The following is an 11,313-nucleotide window of genomic DNA, read 5'->3' on the forward strand; positions in this document are numbered from 1 at the left end:
CAACTGGATAAACTGGATGTTGGGGTTAGAAACAAATTCACATCATCAGCGGGTTCCACTATGTTTATTCCCCTATCTGCCCCTTTAGAAGGCGATTCATGTTTTTAGAGCATAACAGCACCATTTAAGAAGATTTGCTAATGTATGGGGATAGGCTAATCGAAACATAAAAAGTGCAGGATGAACATTTTATTACCATGACAGCCAGTAGCTGTATTATTTATCAAGATCTCCTTCATGAGTCAGCGTTTAAGTGCAAATTGACTGAGAACTTATGGAAATGGCAGCAATAACATCATCCTTATCATATACACAGAACACAAAGTGAGGCATGCATTTAACATTGAAAATCTAAAACGGGATAAAAGCAATTATCTTTCCTTCTTTCTATCCAGGTACATAGGCTATGTGTGTAGCATGGTGTCAGAGAAGCCCAGTCTACCCCACTCCAAGCCCTTGATGATCAAGGGTCTCACCATAACTCCGGTCCCCTGCTTTAACAAGCAGCGCAGCGGCTGTCGGCCCTTCTGCGATGTCCTCATCGGGGAGACGAAGATCTTCACCACTTCACAGGAGTATGAGAGGATGAGGTAGGGGCAGTGAAGTTTGTAAGCCTCAATAGAAACAAGACTTTATGCAGCGTATATGAAAGTATGATTAAAGAGTCTGAAACACATCATGCCTTTTTTATCCTCATTCTCCACTCCCTTTATCTCCCTCTCTGCAACATTTCCCTGTAATTATTGCTGCCCCATTTATTCTTTCCTCCTGCCCATGTTCCTCCCTCCTACACACTCTGCATGTCCAGAGAGCACAGGGTCCAAGAGGGTAAGATCGCTTTCCCTCTGGGTGTGAGTGTGCAAGGAGACGTTATTGTTTCAGTCTACCACATGAGGTCGACCATCGGAGGACGTCTGCAGGCCAAGGTAAACTTAATGTCCTCTATGCTGTGCATCCTACAAAGTCTTTTTTTACTGAAAGAGACAACATATGTTGAGAAACACCATGTCTGTGTACTGATAAAGTTAACATCTTGATCAAACTTGACACAAACAAGATGTTGCACAACAATAATGCTGGATAATGGTTGTAACAAGCTCATATTGGACTATTAGCCATCAAACAGTGTCTTCGAGAAACTTGAGTCCAAACGCAAACCCACAAAATAAGAAGCAAGAAGTGACATGTTTGAAACAAGTTTTTAATTTCCTGATGTGCCTAGTTTATGGAAATGTGGTTTTCCTCAAACAGCGGCACTAGGAGAAATACTAGATTAATAGTAAATACTAAAATAAAAACTTGTTTTAACAACCTTTAGTTTAGGCCATTGTTTCTTCTGGTTATCGTATTATTTAACTTCAAACAGCATGTGCTAAATGCAGTATATTAGTTTAAAGGTGTTCGACCCCCACATTTCCTTTATAGGTTTTGATTGCATTGTGCAAGTGCATATGTAACTATATGAATAGGAATAATGGCAAAATCAATGAAAATAGACATAAGGACGGCAACACAATATGCAATTTCTCTGTGAATTAACATCATATAGTCCAACAGAAAGCTGTGCTTTATACAGTATGCTGTAAAAGACTGCAGTGCATTTGGCTATTGATGCAATTTGGTATGATACACTAAAATACCATGGTCCAAACTTACTTTGTTTTACTGTTATTAGGTGTCCAACACCCAGATCTTCCAGATACAGTTCCACACTGGCTTCATTGCGCCTGGTACCACCATGTTAAAGTTTAACAAGTAAGGATATTTATTCTATTTAATCACTTGTACCACTACGGCTAAAAAACAAACCCTGCTGATTCCAGTCTGTTTTCCATCTCTCACTATATCACACGTTTTTTATTCACCCTATTCCCGCCCCCCCGCCCCCCCCCCCCCCCCTCAGACCAGAGCTGGATGCATGCGACTCTCCTGAGAAGTATCCCCAGCTTTTCCATGTGATACTGGACGTGGAGGTGGAAGGGGTGGACAAGCAAAAGGACCTGACGCCGCCGTGGGAGCAGTTCCCAGTTAAAGACCTCAACCCCAACGTACTCTTCTCCTGCCACCAGGAGCACCAGGACGCACTGGCTATCGCTGGTACTCTGGGGACGGGTACACTGGGGACAAATATGACACACAAACGGTCTCTGCTAATGTGGACTGCACACATATGTTGAATCCATAACATACTGCACACCACACTTAAGGTGGGGAGCTCTATGTTAAATGTGTGATCCATTAGCTTTTGTGTATTTTTCTCTTTGAAAAGCTCAAGGGTTTTTCTGTCCATAGCTAAATACTGGCTATTAAACGCTTGTCATTTAAACAAATATAAACTAGTGATTATATTGTGTATATTCAATGAAAACATCGCTCATGACTCTGACACAGAAGTGTTGTCAAAGTCTTGTGGGAGCTGTAGTTGTTAAAAGGTAACTATCTTTTTTTTAAATACCAAATATGTCAAATTTTACCACCTGTTGCATTAGTAGCAGTAAGTTAGTTGTAAAGCTAAAACTATGGACAGAAAAGCTCCTGTGTCAAGTTTCAGCTTACAACCTCAATAAGAAAATACAACAAAAAATACAACAAAAATAGCAGGAAGCCAGCTAGCTAGCTAGCTAGTTAGCTACTAGAAAAATACCTTGGCTTGATTCAACAGCATATAACCTGTGTAGCTACATGAATGCCTCTGGATTGACAGTCAGTGATTGTAAATAGTATATTTTGGCTTACATCTAGTTTACACAACATTTTTCATCATTACTTGCTTTACTAGGTTAGAGTTTCACAAGCTGAATGTGATTCAGCATTGCTAATTGTAATTTTTAACTGTTGTTTGTTAGCTGTTACAAAATGATTTAACAACTAACTATTTAGCCTTACCAATAACTAATTACCCTAAACATAAACCCTAAACTACACTAATTTAACACAAATTCTAACCATGTCAGCTACTTACAAAAACTGATAGGCTACCAGCCAGAAATTAAAAGTCTAAAACTCAGACTTGTGCCCACAAGGATACAAGTGAATAATGCACATCCACAAAACAACCATACTCACAAATTCATCATGCATAAACTACAAAGAATTCGGCGCACAGATGTGTGGTGCACAGCTGCAGTAGATCAGTGATGGTTGGCTAATATATTCAAAAGCACATTCACGTGCATTTACATGCAGACACAAGAACACACTAATAAACTAACTCTTATTTTTGTTCCTACAAGATGAGATGGAGGGATTGGATCTGGAGGGTAAGACAGTAGAGGAGACCACAGATATGTTAGAGAAACTCAGTATACCAGGGCTTGGTTCAATTCAATCATACTCTCCTCAAAATGTAGAGAGAGCATTGATCCTATTGACGATTATGTCTTCTGTTATTGGAAAATCACTTTGCTGTTTCCATTTACGATCTGTACCTATTGATTGAATTGAAACAAACCCTATCCTTGTTATGCAGTGATATATCATTTTGGTAGATGACTTTAATATGGGGACCTGAATAAATTACTAGTGTAAGTATTTCCTGTGATATCCTACAACAGCAGACCAATGTATATTTGCCCTGCATCCAGAGAAATATAGAAACTGGGAAAAGAAAACACACAATCCTGGTGATGATCCCAGAAGCAAACTTAGAAACTTTGCAGCTATAAGTGGTACAAATTGAAAGAAATTCTACCAAAGTGAAATATTGCTCTAGATAAATACTAGCTGAAGTTTGTAGTCATACTGTACATCCCATCCCTTCTTTAAAAGCATTACTAGTATATTTTATTGATTGGATCCATAAAGATTTATGTGTTGTTTTAGAAATGATCTCCTCCAATTAGCTACATAGCTAAGAGCAGCCAGTGCACACTGCAAAGTGTGCAGTTTATGTATTATAGCACACAGTGTACATAGTATCAGGAGAAAAGCTGGTGCTTGTAACATAGATGACACATGTAGTTGCTCATTTTTCCCTCCTTTCTTCTCTTAACCTACTCTGTATTTTTGTCTGCTTTTCCCTAATTAATTTCCTTTGTCTGTGTTGTTATTTCTCTCTACCTTCTCCACTTTGCATGCCTCTGTCTCATTTGGTAACTACATGTTTCCTCTGTCTCTATCTTTCTCTACCTCTTTCCTTCTATTTCCGTCTCATCCTTCTGCAGAGCCAAGTCGGCCCCACGGAGGTCCAGACGGTCGGGGCCACGGCGAGGAGAGCGAGCCCTCGGATGATGATATGCTCTCTCTCTCCAGCCAACGAAGCAACGCCAGCACGGCCCCCCAGAAACCCGACCCTTCTGCGCCGATGCCTGCCGCCTCTGCACCCGCTGAAGAAATGGATCTTCTTGGCCTCGATGGGGAGGAGATCAACTGTCCTTCATCTCAGCCCCCGTCTGCTGCAGCCGCAACCACTGACCTCCTAGGGGACTTGTTCGGGGGCCCACCCCAGCCAACCAGTGGGGCGTCATCTGCCCAGTCCACACCACAGAAAGTAGTCCTAAACACTGCCTCGCCATGTCCCTCTCCTGCGCCATCAGGTGAGATCCCGAGTTTAGGAGTACATTCAATTTGAAATACAACTCTAAAATTAAAATGTGATATTGCACGAAGCAAGTTTAGATTGCTTGGTTCACAATTAGTGTTTCAGTGGATTGCTAAAGACTGATATAAGTTATTAAGCTGGTATATATTAATAAATGAAGGCATAAAAATGAATGAATGCTGTAAATACGTCAAGTAAGGTAAAAATATGCCATACTCAAATTCTGATATCTGGGTCATCTTAAGATCTGAAATGGGTCACAGGTCATAAAAAGTAAAAAAAAAGAAGTGTTATCACATTAATTAATTTTCCTTTTAAAAGAAAATAGTCTGTAAGGAAAGTAACAAGAATATAATTTTAAACATTCACAATATCTAATGCACTTACACAAACAATCTTGAAATAAATATTCTAGACAGTAACATCTCAAGGTAAAGCAGTTAGGGTTATTTGAAAATACAGTATATCATACAAAGAAACCCAGTAGCAAATGTGCAAAAATGCAAAAGTGAAGAAAATAAAATGAAACAACTTTTTTAAAAGTGCAGTTTGGCCATATAATTTTCTAGAGTAAGACGATAGCAATGGTGTTTTTGTTTCCCTCAGGTTTTGATCCCTTTGGGACGGGTCCCATGCCTAAGCCTCAGGACATGATGGGTTCATTCCTTGGACCAGGTAACATGGGGCAGCCAGACCCCTTCCTGCATGCTACACGCTCTCCATCACCCACCCTGCAGCCTACAAGCTTGGGTAAGGCATGCTTCTGCTGCACAGTCTCACAGCATTTTGGATCTAATTAAAGAGTCTGTACAATGGTAAGGCACATAAACATGCATGCATGATTGTCTCTGCACAGGAACTCTGGTTAAAACTTCTAAAACTTTTTTCTACCCCAAGATATATTAGACTGCACTGCTTTTAATATCTTTTTCGTTTCTCATATTTTTGCTCTACTTATTGCTTACTCACATGCTGGCTTTGCAAGAGAGCCTTTTTCTATTGCTGCTGTATGTTTGGAAATGAATGGGTTTGCATGATGTATGATGAGTATTTACAGCCTGTCTGATTAATATTGCATAGAGATGGCACAAACTTGATATTTCACCCCCAGCACGGATCATTCTCCATTAACCATCAACATCTTCAGCCTGAAGCCTTTAGGCTGTATACCTTTACAGAGCAGTGTGTGCATGATGAAGCAAGACAACAACAATATTATCAGTATGCCTTTTAATCAGTGTATCATGCTAATTCATTTATTCATTCAATGTCATGCTCAGTTCCCATTCACTGTTCGCTCAGTATGTGATAAACCTTCATGTGCTTGAATAGGCCGGAGTTCCCCAGTCCCGCCCGCAACCCCAACCGTCAACATTCAGCAGCTAAATGCAAAGGGAGGATGGGACTGGACCAGACCTGCTACTACAAGCACAGGTAGAAACCAGTAACCCAAACACACACACACACACACCCACACACATACACACACACACACACACACACACACACACACACACACACACACACACACACACACACACACACACACACACACACACACACACACACACACACACAAACAGACAACAGACAAAGACCACTGAATGTTCATCTAATACTTTACTTGTGGAAGCCCACAAAACCTTTTTGAATGTATTTACATCAGTGGGAGCTGGTGGAACTGACTGTTGAAGACCACAACACCTCTGTAACTGTAAAATGTCGGGCTCAAAAATATATGCATTGTTTGTTGATTCATCCATGAGCAGGCTTTGGTATGGGCAGTCGGTCAGCGACTACAAGCCCCACAGGCTCGGTCCACAGCACCCCCACCCACCAAACCCAGCCAAACACCCTGGACCCGTTCGCTGACTTAGGCAACCTCGGGGGAAGCCTTGGAGGTCAGTCACTAGAAAATTTCTGAAACACTTGATCTGAGCATTTGTTATTTTCACCTTACACTATGTCATAATCTCTGCCTTTCCATTAGCAGGTTCTGGCTTTTCCAGCAAACCCACCACTCCTACTGGAACTGCCCCTTCCGTCCCTCCCATGGGCTCCCCATCGCGACCTCCTCCGTCTCCCCAGCACGCAGAAGGGTGGCAGTCCCACACAGGAGCCGGCTTCCCCTCGTGGCAGCCAGGTGCTGGAGGCGGTGGAGGATGGCCACATCAAGGACAGGGCCCTGCCCCGCAGCCAAAGCCCAGCCCCAGCCACACCCCCATGCCTCACACATCGCCCCAGAACCGACCCAACTACAATGTCAGCTTCTCTGCAATGGGAGGGGGCTCGCCTAGCGCAGGGGGCAAAGTACAGGCTGCCATGGGTGAGCAGGAGATGTGGAATTAGATTTGACGTTTCTGGTATGATGCAAATGTTGTGGTCAGGTTGTGAATTTGATAAATTCTTGTAGGCATGACATATTTTGAATAAAGTGCTATAATTCTTGAAGCTAGATGCCCTGCCCTTGTTGCATTACTCCTCTCTACATAACAATGTTTATTTGTGTTGTCTCTGTTACATAAAGTAATAGGCACATTCATTCTTCAGTGGGAATGGATCTGTCACTAAGTCAATGTTTTACAGTGCATTTCATCTAATAGTGCAGGACCATAAGTGGCTTAAAATAGTATGAAAGTATAAAAAGTATGTTTTGTCTCTTTGTGTTTGCATCTCTCTCTCCTGCCAGGCTCTAAGCCCAAAGCCTTTCATGCCAACTTTGATGACCTGCTGTCTGGTCAGGGCTTTGCAGGGGCCAAAGAGAAGAAAGGGCCCAGGACTATAGCAGAGATGAGGAAGGAGGAGATGGCCAAAGAGATGGACCCTGAGAAAATAAAGGCAGGGTCTTTTTTTCTGATGTGATATTAAGTACCATCTGTATACAAATGAAGATAAGGAGTGGTTTGTTGTTCTTATTTGCTGTTTAAGTTTCAACACTAACACCATGAAGTCCCATGACTCTTGTATCATCACTACATCTGAGTAGAATTACGGTTTGACATCAGTTCATTGGGTTTTTGTCATCTGTTTATCCAATGTAGGACAATAGAAACAATTCAGTGAGTCCCAAAAGTAGGAGCGTGTACTCAAAACCCTTTGGCTTAAAGACTTTCTGTGTATTACAGAATTAATGAAGCAACCAATGTAGGTCTCCCATGACCAAACTTTGGTTCCTCTAATTACTCCTTTAAAAACATTTCACCGGAGCCAGAAATCACTGAAAGCATTTCTGTTAAGAATTGTTCCAAATCTGTTCATCACTGGCTAATGGTTCCCCCTCTCTCCCTCTCCTGTTTGTGACCCAGATTCTGGACTGGATCGAGGGGAAGGAGCGTAACATCCGTTCTCTACTGTCCACCATGCATACTGTGCTGTGGGAGGGAGAGACGCGCTGGAAGCCTGTGGGCATGGCTGACCTGGTTACTCCAGAACAGGTCAAGAAGGTCTACCGCAAAGCTGTCCTGGTCGTCCATCCAGATAAGGTGAGACACATAGACTTCTCGGAACCTACATTATTCAAGTTCTCTTGTATTAACCCTGGTGTTTTGTTGACATTTTATTTCCTCATTATTTAACACCACTGCTATATTTGTAAAAAAAAAAAAATATTTGTAATTTTTATCAAAATGTTTCCCCATACTTTTCTTTTCTTCTACTCTTTTATGAAAAACCCCATATGTAGCGAATTGTTGAAGTGGGAACCCTTCTCTTTGGAACAAACTGGACTTGCACAGCATTGTTATTACACCAAATAAGGAAATAGTTAATGTTTTATTATTATTTATTATGGTTAGGGTCAAAAAGACCGCAAAGAGGTTACAACAAATTGTTACAAAACTGCAATAACAGACGGGTTGTGTGGCACAAAAAGTTCTGTCAACACCAATCACAGATATAAAGCAAATTAAATTCCATTTTATTTATCTGTCTATTGTTTATGTTTTTCAACTGTGGTTTCTGAGACCCTAAACAGAATTAATCTGACAGACTTCTGAAACATGTTATCCATTCAAAGGTGCCAGTCTAGGAGGATCAAAAGGTGTTTGTACTTATCTTATTTTGAAGATGAACTTTTTCACACATGAACTAAAGAGAGACATCAATACAATGAAAACAACCAAAGTAATCATCACTTCAACAACGTGATAACTTACTGTACCAAAAGCAGTTTTTAACCAATCAAATAAAGAACTACTATCCTGGTGAACAGAGTTCGCAGTATTATGAAGGTGGTTAACTATATCACCAATCGTAGCATTATTGTCAGGCACAAAGGTACAACATTCAGCACCAATAACAGCACAAGTTCCTCCTCGCGCTGCTAAAAGAAAATCCAAAGCTGCTCTGTTTTGTAAAGCTACAAGTCTAACAGAGGCGAGTTCACTTGACAGAAGCATGAGAGCTTTACCAGTTTCATTAGCTATAACTTCTATTGCCTGAGACAGATCGGCGATTTGATCTAACGCAGACATAACTCCATAAAAAGGAAGAAGGGGGCCAAGTACATTTTTGAAATTTGATTGATGATGAGTCCCAAAGGTATCTGAAAGTCCACGTTGTACCCGTTTAAGAGGCTTCTGGGGGAGGGAGTGAGCCACTCTCATAGCCGGGATGATGTACGCCAATCCGCAGCGTCCATTGTAATCCACAGGAAGATATGGGTATGCCAGGTTTCCACATACCCAGTACATTCCCACAGGAGAGGAGATGGTGCAGCTAGCTGTGCGGTGAGCTAGAGCACTGAAGCGAGCCTGGCCCGCTGCTTCCAAACAGTTGTGTGGTGCAGAATCTAGAGATTTAAATTCAATATTGGTTAGTTCTGGGTCCCATTTGAATGTACGAAGGCAGTCCGATTGCCCTACCGGTGTCTCGCCGTCATTCTGGAGACACCAAGGGAACTTCTGAGGGATGAGCTGTATGGGAACAGGTTTGGGGGTTTTGAGACATTTATAACAGTTTGCATGTCCTGTAGAACAGTCAAGTGGCCTCATTTTGGAGAGGCTGGAACAATCAGGGTGAGAATAGGACTGCGATAATGGAATATGCATCAGGTGGCAGGTGTCACAGTCAGAGGGAGGTAAGGCCATCAGAGGTAAACCTTCTCCAGCTGTGTAGGGCATTAGGCCACAGACGTAGCAGCTGGAATTAGGGTATATATGGTTGGCTACTTGCCATGCCATAGTCATAAAAACATTCATAGCGTCTGCTCTTATGTCTGGTACTTTCATGACCTGGGGAGCTCCCATGGTGGACTCCACCAAGATCAGTATCAGGAGGCGCTGGATCAGGGACATTGTTTCAGTGAATCCTCAAAATCTGGCGTCGGATCTTTACAGTAAGAGTCACCAAGCTCTAGCTGAACGTCAGCACCACCGTCAGGAGTCTAGAAGGCAGTTCGTACCTGTGAATACATACAGTGGACGGAGAATGACTCAAATCAGTCGCCCTTATTACAGTACAAAAATAAGACGTAATAAGCCATAATTTATGTTAAATTTAACCAAAACAAGAAATAATTTGGTCTTTATTAGACAGTAAATGAACACAGTTATACCCTTATAAGACACCATGTATCTAAATTATGCTGTAATTAGGAACAGCAGATAATGCCGTATTAGACCCAAAATACCACCATATATTATACCAAATTATAAAGAATTCACAACTTCATGTTCAGATTTACACTTTACTGAGTTTACAAATGGCAAGGCAAGGAAAAGGCAATCATAACAGCAGCCAGTACAATAAGCTTACCTGTGGTTACAGTCATCCGGGCAGCTCTTTTTATTTTTTACTCTCAGGAACACTCAGTGGATTCCGGTTATGGCTCTAAGTTCTGTTGTGAGATCATGGCAGGACATTGCTAGCATGCATGCAAGGAGAAATCACTTCTCATCCCCCTATTCATCCTCTCTTTTATCAGAACAAGAGCGTAGACACACCCTAAAATGTACCCAATCACAAGGGTCTAGTGAGTGAATCAAAAACTCAATACAGACTGATCAATCGTTACAAGAGGGCGGGATTTAAATCATCAAAACAGGGCGGACTCAAAGGCTGCTTCGTGCCAGATGTGGTTTAGTTGCATAAGCCCACAAAAACATGAGCACATTTATTTAGGACAACAAACAGTAAATGCATATAAGGACACACAAAAGCAGTAAAACACTGTACAGTATACTGTGTACACTGTGTGTTTACGCATGTGTATACATGTGTAAATATAAACACACAAAGATGCATCTTCCAAAAGCAAGACATAAGATAGAGCCACAATATAAAATAAAACAAATTAAAAGAATAATAAATAATCAATAAAATGTGTCAAGAACAGTGGTTGGAGAATGAATATCTTTGTTGTGCAAAGTTTGAAAGATTTAATTAAATGTATTGAGTATATAAATTGTGTATTTTGGGTTTTGTAGATTACATTTTTTGTGGGTTTTTTTCAGACCTGTTGGTTGTTTATGTATTACCTTTTTTTCCCCCCAGTGGTTCATCACCTGTATGTGAATGCATTAATAGTGTGTATTTGTCAATTAGTTTCTTTTTTCACACATGGCTCGAAGCTCTTGCATTTCAAAAGCATGTTTCAGCTTGAATACATCTGGCCACAGTCCAATCTGTTATGTCAAAGCAGGTGTTTTATATCCTCCAGGTTTTTGCCAGAGGCAAAACACTTGCTTTACATCACTCATTTGGATATGGCCAGAAAAGGAACATGATTTTAGGGGATTTTCCTGTGGGCTTAACTGCTTTTTCTGTCTTCCCTC

General features: G+C 41.2%; 2 protein-coding genes across 9 annotated transcripts in view; one reads left to right on the plus strand and one right to left on the minus strand.

Annotated features, from left to right (window-relative positions):
- The window catches only part of dnajc6 (DnaJ (Hsp40) homolog, subfamily C, member 6), a 40,665-nt gene that overhangs the window by 26,383 nt on the left and 2,969 nt on the right, over positions 1 to 11,313 (plus strand). For 4 of the 8 annotated variants that reach the window (XM_039811402.1, XM_039811401.1, XM_039811400.1 and 1 more), the window contains 12 exons: positions 396 to 590; positions 809 to 926; positions 1,676 to 1,755; positions 1,904 to 2,097; positions 3,234 to 3,260; positions 4,164 to 4,535; positions 5,147 to 5,290; positions 5,873 to 5,974; positions 6,310 to 6,441; positions 6,531 to 6,866; positions 7,230 to 7,378; positions 7,846 to 8,022. In XM_039811402.1, coding sequence (XP_039667336.1) covers positions 396 to 590; positions 809 to 926; positions 1,676 to 1,755; positions 1,904 to 2,097; positions 3,234 to 3,260; positions 4,164 to 4,535; positions 5,147 to 5,290; positions 5,873 to 5,974; positions 6,310 to 6,441; positions 6,531 to 6,866; positions 7,230 to 7,378; positions 7,846 to 8,022 — 2,026 coding nt within the window. The remainder of the gene's footprint in view (positions 1 to 395; positions 591 to 808; positions 927 to 1,675; positions 1,756 to 1,903; positions 2,098 to 3,233; positions 3,261 to 4,163; positions 4,536 to 5,146; positions 5,291 to 5,872; positions 5,975 to 6,309; positions 6,442 to 6,530; positions 6,867 to 7,229; positions 7,379 to 7,845; positions 8,023 to 11,313) is intronic. The other 4 variants (XM_039811397.1, XM_039811399.1, XM_039811403.1 and 1 more) reach the window with 4 other exon arrangements.
- LOC120565535 (endogenous retrovirus group 3 member 1 Env polyprotein-like) lies at positions 8,362 to 10,434 on the minus strand. The gene is made up of 2 exons (XM_039811404.1): positions 10,295 to 10,434; positions 8,362 to 9,941 (listed from the first exon to the last, which is right to left on the minus strand). The coding sequence occupies exon 2, from the start codon at positions 9,832 to 9,834 to the stop codon at positions 8,590 to 8,592; it is 1,245 nt and encodes a 414-aa protein (XP_039667338.1). The 5' UTR covers positions 9,835 to 9,941; positions 10,295 to 10,434; the 3' UTR covers positions 8,362 to 8,589.

The sequence above is a fragment of the Perca fluviatilis genome, chromosome 9 (genome assembly GCF_010015445.1).
Source record: "Perca fluviatilis chromosome 9, GENO_Pfluv_1.0, whole genome shotgun sequence".
NCBI lineage: Eukaryota > Metazoa > Chordata > Actinopteri > Perciformes > Percidae > Perca > Perca fluviatilis.

Excerpts from the sequence above, each read along its gene's own strand:
- LOC120565535 (XM_039811404.1), bottom strand. The coding sequence starts at position 9,834 with ATGTCCCTGATCCAGCGCCTCCTGATACTGATCTTGGTGGAGTCCACC.